We start from the raw sequence: 26,442 nt of genomic DNA on the forward strand, positions 1-26,442 counted from the left end.
GATTTTTTGTTCCGACAAATTTACGTGTGGAAATTTCAATCAAATTTTCGTTCCGGTTTTTTAGTTCCACAGCCTGTGCGCATGCGCGAAACGACGAAAGCGCGATCCAGTTTTTCCATCCGTGATCTATTTTTGATTGGATGGTTTCAATCAAGAGGCTTGATGATCTAATATTAGGAGGGGCATGGCGGCCATTTACAAGGAAGAAACACTGAGTTTGGGATATGAATAAGTCCGGTGGTGAATCACTATTGTCACTGAAGTGGGGTGAGTTTGAACTATCGGCAGTAGATATAAAATATAAGCAACGCTTAATAGGGGTTTAGACTGTCCCTTTAAATGCCCATAGATGAATTACATCTTTGAATAGAAACATATTTGCAATATAGAAGTATTGGCAATAATGCTTCTAGTAAATGTTATCACTGTTTTAGTATTACATTTTTTTGTGCATGTGAAGCAAAACTAGATATTCTCAGTGCGCCAGCAATTTAAATACTGCAGCTACTCAGAGCACTAGTAAGGCTTGTATCATGTCAGCAATTAATAATTTGAGTCATTACCAGATGGCACAAGCACCTTGGGCTCTCTGAGCAAATGCTGTTTAAAATGCTGATGCATGGTGCATAATTAAATACACTTTTGAAACAACTATAGCTTTTATTAGAAACATTTTTGCTCATGTTGATTCAAAGCATGCATTGTGTAACATTAGGTTAGGGACCCAGAGAGGAAGAGACCTTGATGTGGTCCTGGGCTTAAACCATTTGGCCAAATGCTATAACTAACACATCCATTTTTGCTTTTAATCTTGCTATGTGCTTGTAAGAGAGTGCCAGACATTCTGTGTCTTTGTGTGTGTGTGTATATATATATATATATATATATATATATATGTGTGTGTGTGTGTGTGTGTATATATATATATATATATATATATATATATATATATATATATATATATATATATATATATATATATATATATATATATATATTATATATAGAGGTGGCCCTCGTTTTACAACGGTTCAATTTACACAGTTTCAGAATAACAACCTTTTTCCCAGTCATGTGACTGCTATTGAAAAGCATTGAGAAGCAGTGACTTTATTAAAATAGCCAGTAGGTGGAGCTGTCCCCTTGTGTTGCAGCAAAGCCAAGCAAGATGAAATTAATCAGTTTAACCAGACCTGAGCTATCGAGCAGATTCCAAAGTGGAATGCATAGAAAGAACTGTTTGCAGAAAAATGCAAGTGAAGTCTGTGTTGTGTGATTATTTTATTAGGTTTATAATGCTGTTTAGCAAATGTTTTTATTCATTTTACTTAGTTTAATTATATATTCTGTGCTGTGTGATTATTTTTATTAGGTTTATTATGCTGTTTAGCATTTAAAGTCTTCATTTCAAAGCTTTAAAAATAATGTATTAGGTGTTACTTATGACAATTTTGAGAGGGGTTTGGAACCTATCTCCCTCACTTCCCATTGACTTACATTATAAACTGGGTTTCAATTTACAACGGTTTCGATTTACAACCATTACTTCTGGAACCTAACCCCGGCGTAAACTGAGGGCTTTATATATATATATGTGTGTGTGTGTGTGTGTGTGTGTGTGTGTGTATGTATGTATATATATATCTTGCAAATTGGTTACATTTGCTCACTACGCTTTTTCCTGTGCTCTTTTACTCAGAAGCTACACTGTGACTTGGAGTGCAACTTTTAACACTATTGACACTTAGGTATACACATAATTGGGAGTGAGCATTTATTTAATAATAATAATAATAATAATAATGAAGCTTATGTGTCGATATGACAGTATTTTTTTGTACAGAAATAAACATATTTAAAAGACTTAGTTGTATGTTTATTTGAATATATTTAAATTAAAGGACCATTAAAGAGACAGTCTAATCCAGAATTTGTATTGTTTTAAAAAGATAGACAATCCCTTTATTACCTATTCCCCAGTTGTACATAACCAACACTGTTATATTAATACCCTTTTTTCTAAGCCTGTGCAGATCTCAGTTCTTTTGACAGACATGCACTTAAGCCAATCAGTGCTGACTCTTTAAATAACTCTACGTGAGTGAGCGCAATGTTATCTATATGACACACATGAACTAACATTGTCTAACTGAAAAACTGTCAAAAGACACTGAGATAAAAGGCAGTTCAATGGCTTAGAAATTAGCATATGAGCCTCCCTAAGTTTAGCTTTCCACAAAGAATACCCAGAGAACAAAGCACATTTGATGATAAAGTAAATTGGAAAGTTATTTGAAATTGCACACCCTATCTGTATTATGAAAGTATAATTTTGACTTAACTGTCCCTTTTAAATAGTTGTAAGCATAATTGCATATTCAACTAATATATAATAAAAATATACATTGCATTTAAAAAAAAACAGGTTTATTTTCTGACAATTTTCAATGGTATTCATTCATTTTATTCTTCCCATATTATGTGATAGTTATCAGTGAATGTGATGCTGGTGCCTCACAAAGTGTGCACATACTTATGTGCATACTCCTTTAATAATGAGTGGCTCTCCTTTTACAATTGAAAAAATGAAACAAAAAAACTTCCCAAAGTGTATGAAATGTGATAAAATTGTGAAGTGTGATAAATAAAATGTTATATGCTGTTGCAAACACTGCTGCCATATAGTGTTCAAGACACATGCACACTCCTGAGCATACTTAAGTATGCACTTCAACAAATTTTGCCAAAAGAATAAAGCACATTTTATAACAGAAGTATATTGGGAAGGTTTTTGTTAGTTTATATTTTTTAATTGAATGCTCCATTTGAGTTATTCCAATTTAAAGGGACATACAACAGGTTGAGATCTGTGCATAGCCTAAAAGGGCTAATTAATACAAATAGTTTGCATAAAAAAATGTTTAAAAATTGCTGGCAAGTATTTAAAAATAATTTTCAAAAAAGGCAAAATGAATTACATAGCTAAGCTGCTTGTAGCAGCCAACTCCCCCCCCCCATCAGTGTTTAGACACAGGCATTGTATGTCAACTGAGTTCACAGCTTCTAGGGGTGCTCCAGCAGATAATCCCTATGCATTTTTGCCTTCTACCAAAACAACAATAGATAAAGATACAGCCATAGAAGGAAATGTGTGGGGGAAGTTAGAGCTATACAATTCAGAAACTAAAAAGGTTAATGGTGAGGCACTGCAGTATAAATTTGCAGGTAAAGTAATTAAAAGTACATATTATTATATTTTGTCTCTGTACCAACTTGTTTTATGTCCCTTTAATTTTGACTTGTGTGTTTTCTGTTTTTTTTTATCTTATACTGATTTCTTCATCTAGTACTACATAACTTTTTCAGACTCAAGATAAACATAATTTAGCAGAAAGTAGTTGTTTGTATCTTAGATAGTTTATTTTAGTGTCTCTTGGTGCCTGTTTGCTGTGAAAGTATGAATAGCTTCTTTTTTCTTTTAAATCGTTTGCTGCTGATCTCTCAGGCGAAGAAGCTAATTCTACCTGACAGATTTAATGAAAATAAAGGAAGAGTGACTATGACTGACAGGAAGCACACAATTTGATACCAAGTGAATTAGAACGTTTTATTGGATTATTCCATAGAATTATCATGACTCTTTAGTTCTGAAAATCCCTTCCATCACACAATATTCAATCAAATGTAACCCCTTCAGTGCTGAACCGTTTCACACCCCTATGCTAGAGCTATTTTAGTTATTTAGTACTAATTTTATTTAAGTGTAGATTTTAGTATTTCTCATGCTTTTGTGTCCCCCCACACAAATTTTGAAAAAGCATATACTGAGCATGTTTATCTTTAAGGAACTATAAACATCTTTTTAATATAAAAGGTTTAGTTATGCATAGTAAAACAACTTTATTTTGTCCCCTTTTCATGAAACTAATCTCTGAAAATTGTAGCTTTTCTAATGCTCAGAATTGAAAGAAAGTACACTGCAGACTTCTTAAGGCTAACACTGCTGCATATTTCCCCTAATTGACTGTAGCAGATAACAACTGCAAAACAATGCATTTTATACTAACATTACCACTGTGGCTAGCCTTTTTGTCTACAGATTTAAGCCTAGACTTGTTCCTCCAATTGAGGCAGCCGGTGGGTGGAGTTGGGCTGTTGAAGAACAATTACAGCAAACAAGATTTTTATTTTGTAAAAAATGTTTAGCTAATAGATTTATTCTATAGCAAGACAACAGAAATGGCTTGTGATTACATTGTGCTTACTGTCCCTTTAATTGATACAGGTGCAAAGGCAACAGCACTCAAAATAAAAGCCATTTTATTAGTGTGGAGAGGGGACATCTACACCGTTTCAGGAGTAAGCCCTTAGTCATGTGACCTCCCTTGCAGTGTGCATTGTCTGATGGATGTGCTGAACTCTATACTATAGGAGAAGATAGAACTTAGCTCCTACACTAATAAAAGCAGTGAATGTGTTGCATGTTGCCAGGTCAGGTGAACATGAGCATACTTATAGAGACATTAAATTCAAAATGTAATTATGCATAGTGAACAAACTTTACAATGCATATTCATTTATTTATTTTTCCTGCTATTCCTGTAATTTAAGGAGCCATAAAAGTGCAAAAAAAATACTGTGTAAGAGCGTTTTATTATTGCGTTATTGATTTTATATAGTTATGTGTATTTTTCCCTGCAAAGGGAGCGATTTATCAAGCTGAGGCGGACAGGGGAGCACATACGCGCCCCTGTCTGCCGCAGCTTGCCTCTGGCAAGATGGATTCCCCTGACGGAATTCAGCAATGCATATGAGCGCTATTTTGCGCTCGCGCGCAATCCCACCCCCTGCTCGCGCACAGCCAATCGCGCGCGGGCAGGAGGTGTCAATCTCCCCGGTCGGACTAGACCACGGAGATTGAAATTCGCCACTTAAGAGGTAGCCGAAAGGGCTTGATAAATCGTCCCCGTAGTCAGCTCCTGATCTACATTGCACTACTGGTAGCTAGCCGAAGACATCTGGTGAACCAATGACAAGAAGCATATGTGTATAACCACCAATCACCAGCTAGCTCCCAGTAGGGACTGGTTCTTCTTAGCCTACCCAGGTATGCTTTCCAACAAAGGATACCAAAAAGAATAAAGTCACATTTATAATGCAATTAAACTGAAGAGTCGCTTTAAATAGCATGTTCTATCTGAAGCTTATTTATGTACTTCCATAATTGGCCACAGTAGTGTAGATGAGAATACAACACTCAAAGCTTTTCAGGGGAGGAGGCATGTCCATGGACTGCAACACAGTGCTCATTTTCCTTTAAAATACTAGTATTAAAATGCTTTTAAAACCTGTATTATTCATGCAGATCTTTTGCAATACAGTGATTAATTTTGATGTTTATATGAAAAAGTGACTTTAATTCCCCTTTAAGTGTACTCTTATGTCTCTCCGAGGTAATAGAAAAAGTGCAATTTCAGAAGTAAATTATAGATAAAGTGAGCAAAATATATAATGTATGTACATTTTGTTAATATGCCTAAAGGGACAGATTACTTGGTAGTATGGATCTACTAAGCATTTTGTTGTTAGATTTTCTTTTTAACTGCAATATTGCAGCCGCATTTATTCTCGTGAAAGTGAAACACTAAGATCTGGATTTGCACAGATCTTAGTTTGTTTCACTTTCACAAGAATTAAAGTGATGGTAAAGTTGCTCTATATTAAAAGCTACATTGGCAACATTTTTATAAACAACTATGAGTTTAATTCATCGTTTTTTTATTTTAAATATTTTTCAAGTAATTAGTACATTGCACCTTACATTTTATCGACCCACATTCCACTGGGCTCCGTGTCACATTTTTTTTGTGTGTGAAGTATTCTTCAGCATCCAGTTGAAATCCTGGCCAGGAGTTCAACCTAACCGCCCCTCTATCTAGAGCGCATGCGAACATCTTATTGCATAGGGAACAAGCCTGGTTGCTTACGTAGAGAGCGGGTGGGACTGCTCTCTACATCAGAATACAGCATCAGACCAGGAAGTCTATGGAGGGCGGAACGAGGTGCGATGTATACTATAATTAAAAATGTAAAAAAAAATAGTTTACAACATTCTTTTTTTTAATTAAAACTTAGTTATGTAAGTAATTGAAGGAAAGGCTACCTGCTTGAATGATCGGTGAGGCAAAACTTTACCATCACTTTAATGCGGCTCCAAAAAGAGTTAAATGCCCCGAGCAACTTACTTCTTCCGCATTTGTACCATAATAAATGATCCGAATGCACAGGCCTAATATTATGTGCATGGGATATACCTACCAGTCAACACCTGTATGCATGCAATGCCGCATTTTTTAAAGCACTTTTTTGTTGTATAATATACCTTTAAATTAAAGACAAAATAACATAAAATAGAAGCATACTTTAATAATTACTTATTTAATTAGGTAATAACTCAAAAATCAGCTTGTTTCTGTTGTTACATAATCCATTCAGACTATTTTCAGATGCTTTAATTACTGAAACAATTTAATTCAGATTAAAAGGTACATTTATAAAGCCGCCAAAAGCAGGTTCTTTGAAGTATCCTACCTTTCTTGTGAATAAAAAAAAAAGGAAATGCGGTTTGTCCTTTAGAACTGAATGAAAATACAGAGACACAGTAGGATTATACTTTGTAATCCGTTTAACAGTAGCTGAATTTCATTCTTCTCTGTACTGAAGTTTTTTCCAGGGATTTTCTCATTAAAAGTTGGGTCTAGTAATTCTGTTTACATATTTAATGCCAATCACAATTGTTTTTTTTCTTTTTGCTTTTTTCAGGCTCGGAATGTTAACACTGGAGAGCTGGCGGCAATTAAGGTTATTAAACTGGAACCAGGTAAGAAGCTTATGGTACTTTTATTTACATATGGATAGTGAGTGTTCTTACAAGCCGGATAGAAGCTTCATGGAAATTGGGCAGCGGTGCACAGTGTGGAAAAGGAAATGAACAGAAAGCGGAAAAGTAAATTAAGAGATTGTGCTAAAATCCATTGGTTAATGTTCTGTTTAATTTAGAATTACGGTATATGCCTTTTGGAAGTATTCTCAAATATCTCTAGAACACAGGTATCCTAACTGTAGTCTTCTGGTGCCACACTTGTCTAGTGTGTGTGTGTGTGTGTGTGTGTGTGTGAGAGAGAGAGAGAGAGATTATTTTTAAATTTACTTTAATCTAAAGTAAAGTAATAATAATTGTTACTAAAGAAGTCCAGTTTTATATCCCTTTTTCACAACTGTACCACTGTAGTTGGCTGCCACAAGGCATTTCCAAGGCGATAGTAGCAAAGTCTTGCAGCTCTTAGTGTTATTCACTCTCCTACAGCAGTGTTTCTCAACCGCGGTCCTCAAGTACTCCCAACAGTCCAGGTTTTCATTTTAGCTGAACTAGAGAATCAGCTGATCAGTAACCATGGTAAGTAACCTGCTCTCACTCATCAGCTGATTATTTCACTAGTTCAGCTATAACTGTTGGGGGTACTTGAGGACCGCAGTTAAGAAACACTGTCCTACAGCACTAGAAGTGCCTTGCTTTATGTGTGTGTATATATATATATATATATATATATTCAATTTTAATTAAAACATTTTTATATACTTTTTCATAAGGTTTTATCCACTGCAATAGTTATGTAGCGTAGCTACTCCTTTTTGTTTACTGGCTACACAAGATATGTGACACAGTAGTTACTGGATTGGATGGAATATCCTGTAGGGAGTGCGACTCTTATTCCAGCACAAGATATGTTACGTGGTATGGGCGGGGCTATGTTACCTGTGGCTACACTGAGAAGTGCGCAGTTTGGTACGGTACTCTATGGCCTGAACAAGATGTATATGAGCAGGTAATTTGTCTTAGGTTATACAGTACTTTGTCTATACCGCTATTACATCTGTCAATGCTGTTAATAAAAAACTGAAATATTATGTCATTTTAAAATGTGCAAATAAAAGCTAAGTTTGAGCTATTTTTGATCTAATCCTGTGAGTGCTTATCTTTTGGACATTTTGAGCAGGATTTATCAAAGCGATTCTCCAAAAATTGCGCCTATAAATCCGCATACGACTGAATCCCCTGATTTATTAAAGCAAATTGCGCCTAAAATTGGCAAACATTCTTCTCACCTCGTTCGAGTTCGCCAAGGCGCACCTTATTTTAGTTGCATTTCCACCTTAGCATTACGCCAAGTTACCAATTTATCATTTTTGGCGTCTTTGGAGAACGCAAACTTCTACAAATAAGCGCATTATAATTTTCCGTAGGTACTGTGGAGAACAGCTTTAGAAATCATTATTTCTTTGTGCGCGTGTCATGTTCACATCTATTTTTAATGTAGTACTTTCTGATTCTAGCAAATCACACATTGGCTAGATACTTATGCCAAATATAGAATGCAAAATTGCCCCACAAAGAATGAAAATTGTATTAACAATTTGAATGTGTTATGGTTATATAGGGTCATTATTATAACAAAGTCTGCTCCAGAGACTATTGCACTGCTGAGACCTAGCTGAACACATCTGGTGAGCCAATAAAAAGAGGAATATGTGCATAGCCTCCAGCTAGCGCTCAGCAGTGCATTACTGCTGCTAGGTATGCGTTTCCACAAAGGATACTATGAGAACAAAGTCAATTTGATAACAGAAGTAATTAGAAACATTTCTAAACATGTCAGGTGTTTCTTTTGTCTGACTGTGTCTCTCAACCTGGATGAATAAACATCATTGACTTCACCAGCACTTTGATCGTCTGAGCAGTGTTTCATTTGTTGCCTCTTTGGATTTCTAAAATTATATGCTCTATCCGAATCATGAAAGTTCAATTTCGACTTTCATGTATCTTTTAATGTGGCAATAAGTAACAGTTTTAATTTTTATAGTCTGTAGTTAGAAATTCCATGTAATTTCCTTTTATCCTCCAAACCATTTCATTTATTTAATGAGAAGCAACAGCAGTAGCCTTTACTAAAGTAGTGTTATCTCTTTGATTCTCATTATGAATTTGATCTTAGTTGGAGTTCAAAGGCCGAAAGCAGCATTTAGTGTTTGGTTAATTAAAGCTGCATGAAAAAATGTTTTGGAAAACTCTTCAGAAAGTTGTGATTTTAATGTAAAAGATAATAGTGTGTTTTGTTTTTCCCCTCAATGTGAAACGCTGTAAATACAGAAAGAGTTCTCTTTTACTATGGCGGCTTAGGAAAATGGTAAATTAGACAGTGACAAGAAATATTTTATGAAGTACACTGGGCAACTCTTATATTTTATGATTTTTTTGTTCCATTCTTTGAAAGGAATGTTGTTACAGGATATGACCCCAAAGAACTAAATTTCCTCTTGCATATCTCATGGCAAGGAAATGCTATTTTTGAAATACGTTCCCTCTGCATTATTGAATATAATTCACATGTAGCGTAAAATCCACTGTATGTGTTTCTTCGGATAAATCCTAAACAGAGAAGACAATGTTTTGATCTGATTTTTGTCCCCTCAAAATGACAACGTTGTCACTGTTAGTACACCATTTCTTTCCCAAGACATGTGTGTTACCACCTTGACTAATATGTTTTGCCATTCTGGCATAAAGAGGGCATTTCTCAAATATGCATCAAAATACAACAAACAAATAATTTTCTGAGAATGTTTTTTGACAGTTTTTTTTTATTTTTTTATTAAAGGGATATGAAACACATTTATACTGCTTTTTCTCCAACATAGGTGTGTCCGGTCCACGGCGTCATCCTTACTTGTGGGATATTCTCCTCCCCAACAGGAAATGGCAAAGAGCCCAGCAAAGCTGGTCACATGATCCCTCCTAGGCTCCGCCTACCCCAGTCATTCTCTTTGCCGTTGCACAGGCAACATCTCCACGGAGATGGCTAAGAGTTTTTTGGTGTTTAAATATATCTGTTGGTGTGAATCTAAAGGATTCCCATGGAACAAGATAAAAATTCCTAAGATTCTATCCTTTCTACAAGAAGGTTTGGAGAAAGGATTATCTGCAAGTTCTCTGAAGGGACAGATCTCTGCGTTATCTGTTTTACTTCACAAAAGGCTGGCAGCTGTGCCAGACGTTCAAGCGTTTGTCCAGGCTCTGGTTAGAATCAAGCCTGTTTACAGACCTTTGACTCCTCCCTGGAGTCTTAATCTAGTTCTTTCAGTTCTTCAAGGGGTTCCGTTTGAACCCTTACATTCCGTAGATATTAAGTTATTATCTTGGAAAGTTTTGTTTTTGGTTGCAATTTCTTCTGTTAGAAGAGTTTCTGAGTTATCTGCTCTGCAGTGTTCTCCGCCCTATCTGGTGTTCCATGCAGATAAGGTGGTTTTGCGTACTAAGCCTGGTTTTCTTCCGAAAGTTGTTTCCAACAAGAATATTAACCAGGAGATAGTTGTACCTTCTTTGTGTCCGAATCCAGTTTCAAAGAAGGAACGTTTGTTACACAATTTGGACGTTGTCCGTGCTCTAAAATTCTATTTAGAGGCCACTAAAGATTTCAGACAAACATCTTCTTTGTTTGTTGTTTATTCCGGTAAAAGGAGAGGTCAAAAAGCAACTTATACCTCTCTTTCTTTTTGGCTTAAAAGCATTATCCGATTGGCTTATGAGACTGCCGGACGGCAGCCTCCTGAAAGAATCACAGCTCATTCCACTAGGGCTGTGGCTTCCACATGGGCCTTCAAGAACGAGGCTTCTGTTGACCAGATATGTAAGGCAGCGACTTGGTCTTCACTGCACACTTTTGCCAAATTTTACAAATTTGATACTTTTGCTTCTTCTGAGGCTATTTTTGGGAGAAAGGTTTTGCAAGCCGTGGTGCCTTCCATTTAGGTGACCTGATTTGCTCCCTCCCTTCATCCGTGTCCTAAAGCTTTGGTATTGGTTCCCACAAGTAAGGATGACGCCGTGGACCGGACACACCTATGTTGGAGAAAACAGAATTTATGCTTACCTGATAAATTACTTTCTCCAACGGTGTGTCCGGTCCACGGCCCGCCCTGGTTTTTTTAATCAGGTCTGATGAATTATTTTCTCTAACTACAGTCACCACGGTATCATATGATTTCTCCTATGAATATTTCCTCCTGTACGTCGGTCGAATGACTGGGGTAGGCGGAGCCTAGGAGGGATCATGTGACCAGCTTTGCTGGGCTCTTTGCCATTTCCTGTTGGGGAGGAGAATATCCCACAAGTAAGGATGACGCCGTGGACCGGACACACCGTTGGAGAAAGTAATTTATCAGGTAAGCATAAATTCTGTTTTCTTGTCCTTGCTAAAAGAGAATGTTTCATTTGGAATTTAAACAGTTTTGCTTAATCTTTTTTTATGCAAGCAAATGAGCCTTTCTAATTTAATTATTTTATTATATTTGCTTGGTTCTCTTTGTATCTTTTGTTGAAGAGTAAACCTAAGTCGACTCATAGGAACTCAGGTGTGTGCATGTGTCTTTAGCGCTCTATAGCAGCAGTGCTTGCAGCAATGTTTGCAGTAATGTTTATAGGAAACGTGTACATTGTTGCTAACATTGCTACCATACAGTGCTGAAGACACATGCACGCTCCTGAGCCTATCTGGCATTACTCTTCAACAAAGGATGAATCATTAAAGTTTGTGAAATAATTGTCCCTTTTACATTTTTAAAGGGACATTAAAAATATCTTGATTTTGTTTAAAAATTGTGCCTTGCCCCACGCTCCCTAGAAAGCCAAAAATCAAAATCTGTGACCTAGAGTTTCAAAATTCTGCTAATTGCTTAAACATGTTATTTGTTTTGCTTTTTGGCTTCTTTAGGGGGCACGAGCCAGAGCCGAATATTTAAACAGTAGCGAGAGGTGTCATTTCCTTTAATGGCACATGAGAGAAAAAAATAAGTGAGTAATATGCCCCTTTAATTATGCATAGAAAAAACAACAACAAAATACTTTAATTAATTTTTTTGGAAATTTGTGTTTTTTTCCTATTCTGATCTATTAATATCGAACGCTGTAGACTTCACAAACCTAATCCTATCACATATCTGTCATTATCTGGCCTCAGCAGAAGGGATGAGATACAATATTGTAAAACCAGAACAAAAATACATTTGAAACCCTTGTATAATGTAGCTAAGCAAATGAAGGGTGTAAAAATGAAAAAAAAGAAAATCTTGGATCCAATTAAAAAATAAAGTCTTTATTGCAAAATAGTTTAAATCCAACCACGGGAACTAGGTGTGTGGATGTAGTTTGGACATTGAAAAACAGCTGCAACAAGCAAGACATTAATTTATTCATAAAGTTTGCAGACTTTACCAGTATTTTAATCTATTGCAAGGCTACAGAAAAATAAATCATATCACATAATGCTTTTTGTCCCTAGAAAGGAACATCCAACCCAAAGGTTTTCTTTCCCGATTCAGATTGTGCTTATTAAACAACTTTCTGATTTGCCTGTATTATCAAATTTGCTTAATTCTCTTGCCATCCTTTGTTGAAGGAACAGAAATGCACTACTGAGAGCTAGCTGAACACATTGGGTGAACATATGACAAGAGTATATAGTGTAGTCACTAGTCCGCATCTACCTCCAAGTAGTTTATTTCTGCTCCTAACCCTACCTTTGTGCTTTTTAACAAAGGCTACCAAAAGAACAAAGCACATTTAGATAATACAAGTAAATTGGAAAGGTGTTTAAAATTGTATGCTCTATCTGAATCATGAAAGAAAAAAAATTTGGGTTGATATATGGCTACTATAACTGGTATAATACATCTTTTGAGCATAAAAATAGGAGTTTCCCAAAGTTTTTTGGTCTCAAAATTTTTAAGGTTGAGTAGATATATTTACAGCTGATGAGATCTATGCTAAGATAGTTTAAAAATGCAGCAACGATATTACCCTTTGTAATGATTTATATCTAGGTACTGACTTTTTTTTTTTGCGCATATTGTTTGTTCCTCCATAGAAATATTTAACGATAGTTGGGACACAGGTGGCAAACAACCTATTTTAAATTGAATTTGGTCTCTCATGATCAAACTTTCAATCCTTTGTTTCTGTGAATTGCATGGCCTGCTGAGTTTTTGGTCTCAGCGGAGTTGTTTTAAATTACGATAAATCCTCAAAGTCATTAAGGTTGTTCAGATGTATTTAGTTATGCAATGTGTTTCATTTTGCTGTAGAATATTATCTCCGTCTTTTTTGGCATTTGGCTCAAGGTGAAAAACATTTGTAAGGTTTGACGAATGTAATAGCTGCAGAATTCTCAAAGTGATCAGCTAGTTAACCGAAATATTCAGAACCATTTGTTTCTTTTCAAATTGTTATTGCCAGGAGAGCTTCAAAGCTATTCTGCAAATGACAAATCATATTATAGTCCATTTGTCAAGATTCACTTAGTCCAAAATTCAGTTTAGTTATTTTCTTTTTTTCGTATAGGAGAAATGATTCCACAATGTTGTTTGGAGGCTTTTACAATGCACCCAAAAAACAGGGTCTGTTCTTGAACGTTCCTGTAAACTTAACCCAACGCTAAAAGAAACCCAAAGTGCTAGTGCATAACTGGCCCCTCATATTGTGCCCTATTGCTGTGATTTGTGGGTCCTGCCATTTATTTCCCATAGTGTTCTAACATGAACTTTTGTTCCATAGCTTCATTTATAATTGTAAATGCAATGCATGCTGGTAATTGTAGTCTCTCTCAATCTCCATCTCTCTCTCTCTCTCTCTCTCTCTCTCTCTCTCTCTCTCTCTCTCTCTCTCTCTCTCTCATCCTGATATTATAGTTGCATTTTCGATATTATACTATATAGATTTTATTTTTATTTAAACAAACTAAAATATGTGTGTATGTATTAATTTTGCCAGCCGGGTGGCATTATGAAGTAGCCGGGTGGGGACAGTAAAATATTTTCTAATATTATTTAATTTCTTCTGTTAAGTGTGATCAGTCCACGGGTCATCATTACTTGTGGGATATTACTCCTCCCCAACAGGAAGTGCAAGAGGATTCACCCAGCAGAGCTGCATATAGCTCCTCCCCTCTACGTCACTCCCAGTCATTCTCTTGCACCCAACGACTAGATAGGATGTGTGAGAGGACTATGGTGATTATACTTAGTTTTATATCTTCAATCAAAAGTTTGTTATTTTAAAATAGCACCGGAGTGTGTTATTATCTCTCTGGCAGAGTTTGAAGAAGAATCTACCAGAGTTTTTGTTATGATTTTAGCCGGAGTAGTTAAGATCATATTGCTGTTTCTCGGCCATCTGAGGAGAGGTAAACTTCAGATCAGGGGACAGCGGGCAGATGAATCTGCATAGAGGTATGTAGCAGTTTTTATTTTCTGACAATGGAATTGATGAGAAAATCCTGCCATACCGATATAATGTCATGTATGTATACTTTACACTTCAGTATTCTGGGGAATGGTACTTCACTAGAATTACACTGTAAGAAATACATAAAGCTGTTTAATAACTAGAGATTATGTTTAACGTTTTTGCTGGAATGTAAAATTGTTTTCATTTACTGAGGTACTGAGTGAATAAATGTTTGGGCACTATTTTTCCACTTGGCAGTTGCTTAATCTGTTTTTCTGACAGTTTCTGTTCTCCCTCACTGCTGTGTGTGAGGGGGAGGGGCCGTTTTTTTGGCGCTTTTACTGCATCAAATATTTCAGTCAGCAACTCATTGTATTCCCTGCATGATCCGGTTCATCTCTACAGAGCTCAGGGGTCTTCAAAACTTATTTTGAGGGAGGTAATTTCTCTCAGCAGAGCTGTGAGAATTATAGTTTGACTGAGATAAAAAACGTTTATTCTGTAATTTGTTTCCTGCTTTCAGAATTTGTTATCTTTGCTAATGGGATTAAACCTTTGCTAAAGTTGTGTTGTTTACAAGGATTGAGGCTATAACTGTTTCAATTTATTAATTTTCAACTGTCATAGATCTTCTGTGCTTCTTAAAGGCACAGTACGTTTTAATATTATTCTAATTGAATTGTATTTCCAAGTTGCAAGTTTATTTGCTAGTGTGTTAAACATGTCTGATTCAGAGGATCATACCTGTGTCATTTGTTGCAATGCCAAAGTGGAGCCCAATAGAAATTTATGTACTAACTGTATTGATGCTACTTTAAATAAAAGTCAATCTGTACAAATTGAACAAATTTCACCAAACAACGAGGGGAGAGTTATGCCGACTAACTCGCCTCACGTGTCAGTACCTACATCTCCCGCTCAGAGGGAGGTGCGTGATATTGTAGCGCCGAGTACATCTGGGCGGCCATTACAAATCACATTACAGGATATGGCTACTGTTATGACTGAGGTTTTGGCTAAATTACCAGAACTAAGAGGTAAGCGTGATCACTCTGGGGTGAGAACAGAGTGCGCTGATAATATTAGGGCCATGTCAGACACTGCGTCACAGGTGGCAGAACATGAGGACGGAGAACTTCATTCTGTGGGTGACGGTTCTGATCCAAACAGACTGGATTCAGATATTTCAAATTTTAAATTTAAACTGGAAAACCTCCGTGTATTACTAGGGGAGGTGTTAGCGGCTCTGAATGATTGTAACACAGTTGCAATACCAGAGAAAATGTGTAGGTTGGATAAATATTTTGCGGTACCGACGAATACTGAGGTTTTTCCTATACCTAAGAGACTTACTGAAATTGTTACTAAGGAGTGGGATAGACCCGGTGTGCCGTTCTCACCCCCTCCGATATTTAGAAAAATGTTTCCAATAGACGCCACCACAAGGGACTTATGGCAAACGGTCCCTAAGGTGGAGGGAGCAGTTTCTACCTTAGCTAAGCGTACCACTATCCCGGTGGAGGATAGCTGTGCTTTTTCAGATCCAATGGATAAAAAGTTAGAAGGTTACCTTAAGAAAATGTTTGTTCAACAAGGTTTTATATTGCAACCCCTTGCATGCATTGCGCCGATCACGGCTGCAGCGGCATTCTGGATTGAGTCTCTGGAAGAGAACATTGGTTCAGCTACTCTGGACGACATTACGGACAGGCTTAGAGTCCTTAAACTAGCTAATTCATTCATTTCGGAGGCCGTAGTACATCTTACTAAACTTACGGCGAAGAATTCAGGATTCGCCATTCAGGCACGCAGGGCGCTGTGGCTAAAATCCTGGTCAGCTGATGTTACTTCTAAGTCTAAATTGCTTAATATACCTTTCAAAGGGCAGACCTTATTCGGGCCCGGGTTGAAAGAGATTATCGCTGACATTACAGGAGGTAAAGGCCATGCCCTGCCTCAGGACAAAGCCAAAGCCAAGACTAGACAGTCTAATTTTCGTTCCTTTCGTAATTTCAAAGCTGGAGCAGCATCAACTTCCTCTGCACCAAAACAGGAAGGAGCTGTTGCTCGCTACAGACAAGGCTGGAAACCTAACCAGTCCTGGAACAAGGGCAAGCAGACTAGGAAACCTGCTGCTGCCCCTAAGACAGCATGAATTGAGGGCCCCCGATCCGGGATCGGATCTAGTGGGGGGCAGACTTTCTCTCTTCGCCCAGGCTTGGGCAAGAGATGTTCAGGATCCCTGGGCGCTAGAGATAATATCTCAGGGATACCTTCTGGACTTCAAATACTCTCCTCCAAGAGAGAGATTTCATCTGTCAAGATTGTCAACAATCCAGACAAAGAAAGAGGCGTTTCTACGCTGCGTACAAGAGCTCTTGTTAATGGGAGTAATCCATCCAGTTCCACGATCGGAACAGGGACAGGGGTTTTACTCAAATCTGTTTGTGGTTCCCAAAAAAGAGGGAACTTTCAGACCAATCCTGGACTTAAAGATCCTAAACAAATTCCTAAGAGTTCCATCGTTCAAGATGGAGACTATTCGGACAATTTTACCTATGATCCAAGAGGGTCAGTACATGACCACTGTAGATTTAAAAGATACTTACCTTCACATACCGATTCACAAAGATCATTATCGGTACCTAAGGTTTGCCTTCCTAGACAGGCATTACCAGTTTGTGGCTCTTCCATTCGGATTGGCTACAGCTCCAAGAATCTTCACAAAGGTTCTGGGTGCTCTTCTGGCGGTACTAAGACCGCGGGGAATCTCGGTAGCTCCATACCTAGACGACATTCTGATACAAGCTTCAAGCTTTCAAACTGCCAAGTCTCATACAGAGTTAGTGCTGGCATTTCTAAGTTCACATGGATGGAAGGTGAACGAAAAGAAAAGTTCACTCGTTCCACTCACAAGAGTTCCCTTCCTGGGGACTCTTATAGATTCTGTAGAAATGAAGATTTACCTGACAGAGGACAGGCTAACAAGACTTCAAAGTGCTTGCCGCACCCTTCATTCCATTCAACACCCGTCAGTGGCTCAATGCATGGAGGGAATCGGCTTAATGGTAGCGGCAATGGACATAGTACCCTTTGCACGCTTACACCTCAGACCACTGCAACTGTGCATGCTAAGTCAGTGGAATGGGGATTACTCAGACTTATCCCCTTCTCTGAATCTGGATCAAGAGACCAGAAATTCTCTTCTATGGTGGCTTTCTCGGCCACATCTGTCCAGGGGGATGCCATTCAGCAGACCAGACTGGACAATTGTAACAACAGACGCCAGCCTTCTAGGTTGGGGTGCCGTCTGGAATTCTCTGAAGGCTCAGGGACAATGGAGTCAGGAGGAGGGTCTCCTGCCAATAAACATTCTGGAATTGAGAGCAGTTCTCAATGCCCTCCTGGCTTGGCCCCAGTTGACAACTCGGGGGTTCATCAGGTTTCAGTCGGACAACATCACGACTGTAGCTTACATCAACCATCAGGGAGGGGCAAGAAGCTCCCTAGCTATGATGGAAGTATCAAAGATAATTCTCTGGGCAGAGTCTCACTCTTGCCACCTGTCTGCAATCCACATCCCGGGAGTGGAGAACTGGGAGGCGGATTTCTTAAGTCGTCAGACTTTTCATCCGGGGGAGTGGGAACTTCATCCGGAGGTCTTTGCCCAAATACTTCGACGTTGGGGCAAACCAGAGATAGATCTCATGGCGTCTCGACAGAACGCCAAGCTTCCTCGTTACGGGTCCAGATCCAGGGATCCAGGAGCAGTCCTGATAGATGCTCTGACAGCACCTTGGGACTTCAGGATGGCTTACGTGTTTCCACCCTTCCCGTTGCTTCCGCGATTGATTGCCAGAATCAAACAAGAGAGAGCATCAGTGATTCTAATAGCACCTGCGTGGCCACGCAGGACTTGGTATGCAGACCTGGTGGACATGTCATCCTGTCCACCTTGGTCTCTACCTCTGAAACAGGACCTTCTGATACAGGGTCCCTTCAAACATCAAAATCTAACTTCTCTGAAGCTGACTGCTTGGAAATTGAACGCTTGATTTTATCAAGACGTGGGTTTTCTGAGTCAGTTATTGATACCTTAATACAGGCTAGGAAACCTGTTACCAGAAAGATTTACCATAAGATATGGCGTAAATACCTATATTGGTGTGAATCCAAAGGTTACTCTTGGAGTAAGGTTAGGATTCCTAGGATATTGTCTTTTCTACAAGAAGGTTTAGAAAAGGGTTTATCTGCTAGTTCATTAAAGGGACAGATCTCAGCTCTGTCCATTCTGTTACACAAACGTCTGTCAGAAGTTCCTGACGTCCAGGCTTTTTGTCAGGCTTTGACCAGGATTAAGCCTGTGTTTAAAACTGTTGCTCCACCATGGAGTCTAAACCTTGTTCTTAATGTTTTTCAGGGCGTTCCGTTTGAACCCCTTCATTCCATTGATATAAAGTTGTTATCTTGGAAAGTTCTATTTTTAATGGCTATTTCCTCGGCTCGAAGAGTCTCTGAATTATCAGCCTTACATTGTGATTCTCCTTATTTGATTTTTCATTCGGATAAGGTAGTCCTGCGTACTAAACCTGGGTTCTTACCTAAGGTAGTTACTAACAGGAATATCAATCAAGAGATTGTTGTTCCTTCTTTATGCCCAAATCCTTCTTCAAAGAAGGAACGTCTACTGCACAACCTGGATGTAGTCCGTGCTCTAAAATTTTACTTACAGGCAACTAAGGAATTTCGACAAACGTCTTCTCTGTTTGTCATTTACTCTGGGCAGAGGAGAGGTCAAAAAGCTTCCGCTACCTCTCTTTCTTTTTGGCTTCGTAGCATAATTCGTTTAGCTTATGAGACTGCTGGACAGCAGCCTCCTGAAAGAATTACAGCTCATTCTACTAGAGCTGTGGCTTCCACTTGGGCCTTCAAGAATGAGGCCTCTGTTGAACAGATTTGCAAGGCTGCAACTTGGTCTTCGCTTCATACTTTTTCCAAATTTTACAAATTTGACACTTTTGCTTCATCGGAGGCTATTTTTGGGAGAAAGGTTCTTCAGGCAGTGGTTCCTTCTGTATAAAGAGCCTGCCTATCCCTCCCGTCATCCGTGTACTTTTGCTTTGGTATTGGTATCCCACAAGTAATGATGACCCGTGGACTGATCACACTTAACAGAAGAAAACATAATTTATGCTTACCTGATAAATTCCTTTCTTCTGTAGTGTGATCAGTCCACGGCCCGCCCTGTTTTTAAGGCAGGTAAATATTTTTTAATTTATACTCCAGTCACCACTTCACCCTTGGCTTTTCCTTTCTCGTTGGTCCTTGGTCGAATGACTGGGAGTGACGTAGAGGGGAGGAGCTATATGCAGCTCTGCTGGGTGAATCCTCTTGCACTTCCTGTTGGGGAGGAGTAATATCCCACAAGTAATGATGACCCGTGGACTGATCACACTACAGAAGAAAGGAATTTATCAGGTAAGCATAAATTATGTTTTTATAACATATTATAACATAAATGTTTTTAATGATAACATTTTTAATATTAGCTCATTTTATCTTAATATTGGCTACATTTTTTCCGGGTGGTCATTAAAATCAATGATTCTGGGGAGAACAAACACAGGTATAATTTCTTTTCTCCTGTTAAGTGTGGTAAGTCCACGGGTCATCATTACTTCTGGGATATTATCTCCTCCCCTACAGGAAGTGCAAGAGGATTCACCCAGCAGAGCTGCTATATAGCTCCTCCCCTCTACGTCACCCCCAGTCATTCTCTTGCACCCAACGAATAGATAGGATGTGTGAGAGGACTGTGGTGATTTCATTAGTTTATTACCTTCAATCAAAAGTTTATTTTATAATAGCACCGGAGTGTGTTATTCATTCTCTGGTAGAATTTGAAGAAGAATCTACCTGAGTTTTTTCTATGATTTTAGCCGGAGTAGTTAAGATCATATTGCTGTTTCTCGGCCATCTGAGGAGAGGTAAACTTCAGATCAGGGGACAGCGGGCAGATTAATCTGCAAAGAGGTATGTAGCAGTTTGTTATTTTCTGACATGGAATTGATGAGAAAATCCTGCCATACCGTTATAATGTAAACTCAGCCTTAAATGCAGTAGATGTAGCTGGTATCAGGCTGTCATGTATGTATATTTTACACTTCAGTATTCTGGGGAATGGTACTTCACTGGATTTATACTGTATGCATGGACTTAACCTAATTTGCAGGGACTTGTAATAGGTTTTAAATAACAATTAATTTATGGAGGTTAAACGTTTTTTTGCTGGCATGTAAAAACGTTTATTTCTCTGAGGTACTGGGTGAAAAAATGTTTTGGGCACTATTTTTTCCACTTGGCTATAGTTTTGTTTAATTTAAAGCAGTTCACTGATCTCTCTCACTGTTATGTGTGAGGGGGAGGGGCCATTTTTGGCGCTTTTACTACGCATCAAAAAACTCAGTCAGAGGTTCATTTTCTTCCTACATGATCCGGTTCATCTCTACGGACCTCAGGGATCCCCAAAGCCTTTTTTGAGGGAGGTAATCATCACAGCAGAGCTGTGAAGAGTGTAGTTGACTGTGATAAAAAACGTTTATTTGTGTATTTTTTCTGCTGCCAGGGTTAGTTATCCTTTGCTAATGGGAACAATCCTTTGCTAAAATTGTATATTTCTTACAAAGATTTGATGCTATAACTTAATTATTTTCAACTGTCATAATTTTTTCTGTGCTTCTTATAGGCACAGTTCGTTTTCATATTATTGTAAATTACTTGAAAAAGCATTTCCAAGTTGCTAGTTAATTGCTAGTGTGTTAAACATGTCTGATTCAGAGGAAGATACATGTGCTATATGTGCTAATGCCAAAGTGGAGCCCAATAGAAATTTATGTACTAACTGTATTGATGCTACTTTAAATAAAAGTCAATCTGTACAAATTGAACATATTTCACCAGACAACGAGGGGAGAGTTATGCCGACTAACTCGCCTCACGTGTCAGTACCTGCATCTCCCGCTCGGGAGGTGCGTGATATTGTAGCGCCGAGTACATCTGGGCGGCCATTTCAAATCACATTACAGGATATGGCTACTGTTATGACTGAAGTTTTGGCTAAATTACCAGAACTTAGAGGCAAGCGTGATCACTCTGGGGTGAGAACAGAGTGCGCTGATAATATTAGGGCCATGTCAGACACTGCGTCACAGGCGGCAGAACATGAGGACGGAGAACTTCATTCTGTGGGTGACGGTTCTGATCCAAACAGATTGGATTCAGATATTTCAAATTTTAAATTTAAGCTGGAAAACCTCCGTGTATTACTAGGGGAGGTGTTAGCGGCTCTGAATGATTGTAACACAGTTGCAATACCAGAGAAAATGTGTAGGTTGGATAAATATTTTGCGGTACCGGCGAGTACTGATGTTTTTCCTATACCTAAGAGACTTACTGAAATTGTTACTAAGGAGTGGGATAGGCCCGGTGTGCCGTTCTCACCTCCTCCGATATTTAGAAAAATGTTTCCAATAGACGCCACCACACGGGACTTATGGCAAACGGTCCCTAAGGTGGAGGGAGCAGTTTCTACTTTGGCTAAGCGTACCACTATCCCGGTGGAGGATAGCTGTGCCTTTTCAGATCCAATGGATAAAAAATTAGAGGGTTACCTTAAGAAAATGTTTGTTCAACAAGGTTTTATATGGCAACCTCTTGCATGTATTGCGCCTGTCACGGCTGCAGCAGCATTTTGGTTTGAGTCTCTGGAAGAGACACTTGAATCATCTACACTAGATGAGATTACACTCAAACTTAGAACCCTTAAGTTAGCTAACTCATTTATTTCAGATGCCGTAGTACATTTAACTAAACTTACGGCTAAGAATTCCGGATTTGCCATTCAGGCACGCAGAGCGATGTGGCTAAAATCCTGGTCAGCTGATGTTACTTCTAAATCTAAATTGCTTAATATACCTTTCAAAGGGCAGACCTTATTCGGGCCCGGTTTGAAGGAGATTATCGCTGACATTACAGGAGGTAAAGGCCATGCCCTGCCTCAGGACAAAGCCAAACCTAGGGCTAGACAGTCTAATTTTTGTTCCTTTCGTAATTTTAAAGCAGGAACAGCATCAACTTCCTCTGCACCAAAACAGGAAGGAGCTGTTGCTCGCTACAGACAAGGCTGGAAACCTAACCAGTCCTGGAACAAGGGCAAGCAGGCCAGGAAACCTGCTGCTGCCCCTAAGACAGCATGAATTGAGGGCCCCCGATCCGGGACCGGATCTAGTAGGGGGCAGACTATCTCTCTTCGCCCAGGCTTGGGCAAGAGATGTTCAGGATCCCTGGGCGTTAGAGATCATATCTCAGGGATACCTTCTGGACTTCAAATCCTCTCCCCCAAGAGGGAGATTTCATCTGTCAAGGTTGTCAACAAACCAAATAAAGAAAGAAGCGTTCCTACGCTGCGTACAAGATCTTTTATTAATGGGAGTGATCCATCCAGTTCCGCGGTCGGAACAAGGACAAGGGTTTTACTCAAATCTGTTTGTAGTTCCCAAAAAAGAGGGAACTTTCAGGCCAATCTTGGATTTAAAGATCCTAAACAAATTCCTAAGAGTTCCATCGTTCAAGATGGAAACGATTCGAACAATTTTGCCCATGATCCAAGAGGGTCAGTACATGACCACAGTGGATTTAAAGGATGCTTACCTTCACATACCGATTCACAGAAATCATTACCGGTATCTAAGGTTTGCCTTTCTAGACAGGCATTACCAGTTTGTAGCTCTTCCATTCGGATTGGCTACAGCTCCAAGAATCTTCACAAAGGTTCTGGGTACTCTTCTAGCGGTACTAAGACCGCAAGGAATTTCGGTAGCTCCGTACCTAGACGACATTCTGATACAAGCTCCAAGCTTTCAAACTGCCAAGTCTCATACAGAGTTAGTACTGGCATTTCTAAGGTCGCATGGATGGAAGGTGAACGAAAAGAAGAGTTCTCTCTTTCCACTCACAAGAGTTCCCTTCTTGGGGACTCTGATAGATTCTGTAGAAATGAAGATTTACCTGTCAGAAGACAGGTTAACAAAGCTTCAAAATGCATGCCGGGTCCTTCATTCCATTCAACACCCGTCAGTAGCTCAATGCATGGAGGTGATCGGCTTAATGGTAGCGGCAATGGACATAGTACCTTTTGCACGCCTACATCTCAGACCACTGCAATTGTGCATGCTAAGTCAGTGGAATGGGGATTACTCAGATTTGTCCCCCACTCTGAATCTGAATCAATAGACCAGAAATTCTCTTCTATGGTGGCTTTATCGGCCACACCTGTCCAGGGGAATGCCATTCAGCAGGCCAGACTGGACAACAGACGCCAGCCTTCTAGGTTGGGGTGCTGTTTGGAATTCTCTGAAGGCTCAGGGACTATGGAATCAGGAGGAGAGTCTCCTTCCAATAAACATTCTGGAATTGAGAGCAGTTCTCAATGCCCTTCTGGCTTGGCCCCAGTTAACAACTCGGGGGTTCATCAGGTTTCAGTCGGACAACATCACGACTGTAGCTTACATCAACCATCAGGGAGGGACAAGAAGCTCCCTAGCAATGATGGAAGTATCAAAGATAATTCGCTGGGCAGAGTCTCACTCTTGCCACCTGTCTGCAATCCACATCCCGGGAGTGGAGAACTGGGAGGCGGATTTCTTAAGTCGTCAGACTTTTCATCCGGGGGAGTGGGAACTTCATCCGGAGGTCTTTGCCCAGATACTTTGACGTTGGGGCAAACCAGAGATAGATCTCATGGCGTCTCGTCAGAACGCCAAGCTTCCTCGCTACGGGTCCAGATCCAGGGATCCGGGAGCGGTTCTGATAGATGCTTTGACAGCACCTTGGACCTTCGGGATGGCTTATGTGTTTCCACCCTTCCCGATGCTTCCTCGATTGATTGCCAGAATCAAACAGGAGAGAGCATCAGTGATTCTAATAGCACCTGCATGGCCACGCAGGACTTGGTATGCAGATCTAGTGGACATGTCATCCTGTCCGCCTTGGTCTCTACCTCTGAAACAGGACCTTCTGATCCAGGGTCCATTCAAACATCAAAATCTAACTTCTCTGAAGCTGACTGCTTGGAAATTGAACGCTTGATTTTATCAAAACGTGGTTTTTCTGAGCCAGTTATTGATACCTTAATACAGGCTAGGAAGCCTGTTACCAGAAGGATTTACCATAAAATATGGCGTAAATACTTATATTGGTGCGAATCCAAGAGTTACTCATGGAGTAAGGTTAGGATTCCAAGGATATTGTCTTTTCTACAAGAAGGTTTAGAAAAGGGGTTATCTGCTAGTTCTTTAAAGGGACAGATTTCAGCTCTGTCCATTCTTTTACACAAACGTCTGTCAGAAGTTCCGGACGTTCAAGCTTTTTGTCAGGCTTTAGCTAGGATCAAGCCTGTGTTTAAAACTGTTGCTCCGCCATGGAGTTTGAACTTAGTTCTTAATGTTTTACAGGGTGTTCCGTTTGAACCCCTTCATTCCATTGATATCAAGTTGTTATCTTGGAAAGTTCTGTTTTTAATGGCTATTTCCTCGGCTCGAAGAGTTTCTGAGTTATCTGCCTTACATTGTGATTCTCCTTATCTGATTTTTCATTCAGACAAGGTAGTTCTGCGTACTAAACCTGGGTTCCTACCTAAGGTGGTCACTAACAGGAATATCAATCAAGAGATTGTTGTTCCATCTTTGTGTCCGAATCCTTCCTCGAAGAAGGAACGTCTGCTACACAATCTAGATGTAGTCCGTGCCCTGAAATTTTATCTACAGTCAACTAAGGATTTTCGTCAAACGTCTTCCCTGTTTGTCGTTTATTCTGGTCAGAGGAGAGGTCAAAAAGCTTCGGCTACCTCTCTCTCTTTTTGGCTTCGTAGCATAATACGATTAGCCTATGAGACTGCTGGACAGCAGCCTCCTGAAAGAATTACAGCTCATTCTACTAGAGCTGTGGCTTCCACTTGGGCCTTTAAGAATGAGGCTTCTGTTGAACAGATTTGCAAGGCTGCAACTTGGTCTTCTCTTCATACTTTTTCCAAATTTTACAAATTTGACACTTTTGCTTCTTCGGAGGCTGTTTTTGGGAGAAAGGTTCTTCAGGCAGTGGTTCCCTCCGTATAAAGAGCCTGCCTGTCCCTCCCGTCATCCGTGTACTTTTGCTTTGGTATTGGTATCCCAGAAGTAATGATGACCCGTGGACTGACCACACTTAACAGGAGAAAACAAAATTTATGCTTACCTGATAAATTCATTTCTCCTGTAGTGTGGTCAGTCCACGGCCCGCCCTGTTTTTTATGGCAGGCTTAAAATTTTTTTGGATTATACTCCAGTCACCACTACACCCTTGGGCTTCTCCTTTCTCGTTGGTCCTTTGGTCGAATGACTGGGGGTGACGTAGAGGGGAGGAGCTATATAGCAGCTCTGCTGGGTGAATCCTCTTGCACTTCCTGTAGGGGAGGAGATAATATCCCAGAAGTAATGATGACCCGTGGACTGACCACACTACAGGAGAAATGAATTTATCAGGTAAGCATAAATTTTGTTTTTTTTTCCCCCAACATTATTTTGCAGGCACAGATATGTAGCAGAATTAGCTTTGGAAAGTCAGTAGGATGCATTTTAAGTTAGTAATTGCTCAATTTTCAGAGCTAAATTACAAAAAAAGGGGCAAAATAAATAATGAAAATATATTGCAAAGTTGTTTCATTGTGCATAACTAAACATTTTAACTAAAAATCTCAAGGTGTTTACTGTCTCTTTAATACAAGGTTTTACAATCATATAATGTTTGTTCATGTTTGCCATCAGTAAGGGCTAGATTTATCAAGCAAGGGCAGACGGGGTTGTACATATTCGCCCCAGCTTGCCTCTGGCTATTTTACGCACTCTGCAATGCTGCCCCCTGCCCGTGCACAGCCAATCACGTGTGGGCAGGAGCTGTGAATCTCCCCGGTTGGACTAGACCAGTTAAATTTAAATTCTCCACCTAAGAGGTGGGGAAGAGAGTAGGGAAACAGTGGTCTGATGACCGCTGCTTGATAAATCCTGACTGCA

The 26,442-nt window shown here is 39.4% G+C and overlaps 1 protein-coding gene across 3 annotated transcripts in view; it reads left to right on the top strand.

The window, feature by feature from the left end:
* Positions 1-26,442, top strand: part of MAP4K3 (mitogen-activated protein kinase kinase kinase kinase 3) — a 788,683-nt gene that overhangs the window by 144,504 nt on the left and 617,737 nt on the right. For all 3 annotated transcript variants that reach the window (XM_053711916.1, XM_053711915.1, XM_053711914.1), the window contains exon 2: positions 6,823-6,880. In XM_053711916.1, coding sequence (XP_053567891.1) covers positions 6,823-6,880 — 58 coding nt within the window. The remainder of the gene's footprint in view (positions 1-6,822; positions 6,881-26,442) is intronic.

Source organism: Bombina bombina, chromosome 4, assembly GCF_027579735.1.
Source record: "Bombina bombina isolate aBomBom1 chromosome 4, aBomBom1.pri, whole genome shotgun sequence".
In the NCBI taxonomy this organism is placed as follows: domain Eukaryota; kingdom Metazoa; phylum Chordata; class Amphibia; order Anura; family Bombinatoridae; genus Bombina; species Bombina bombina.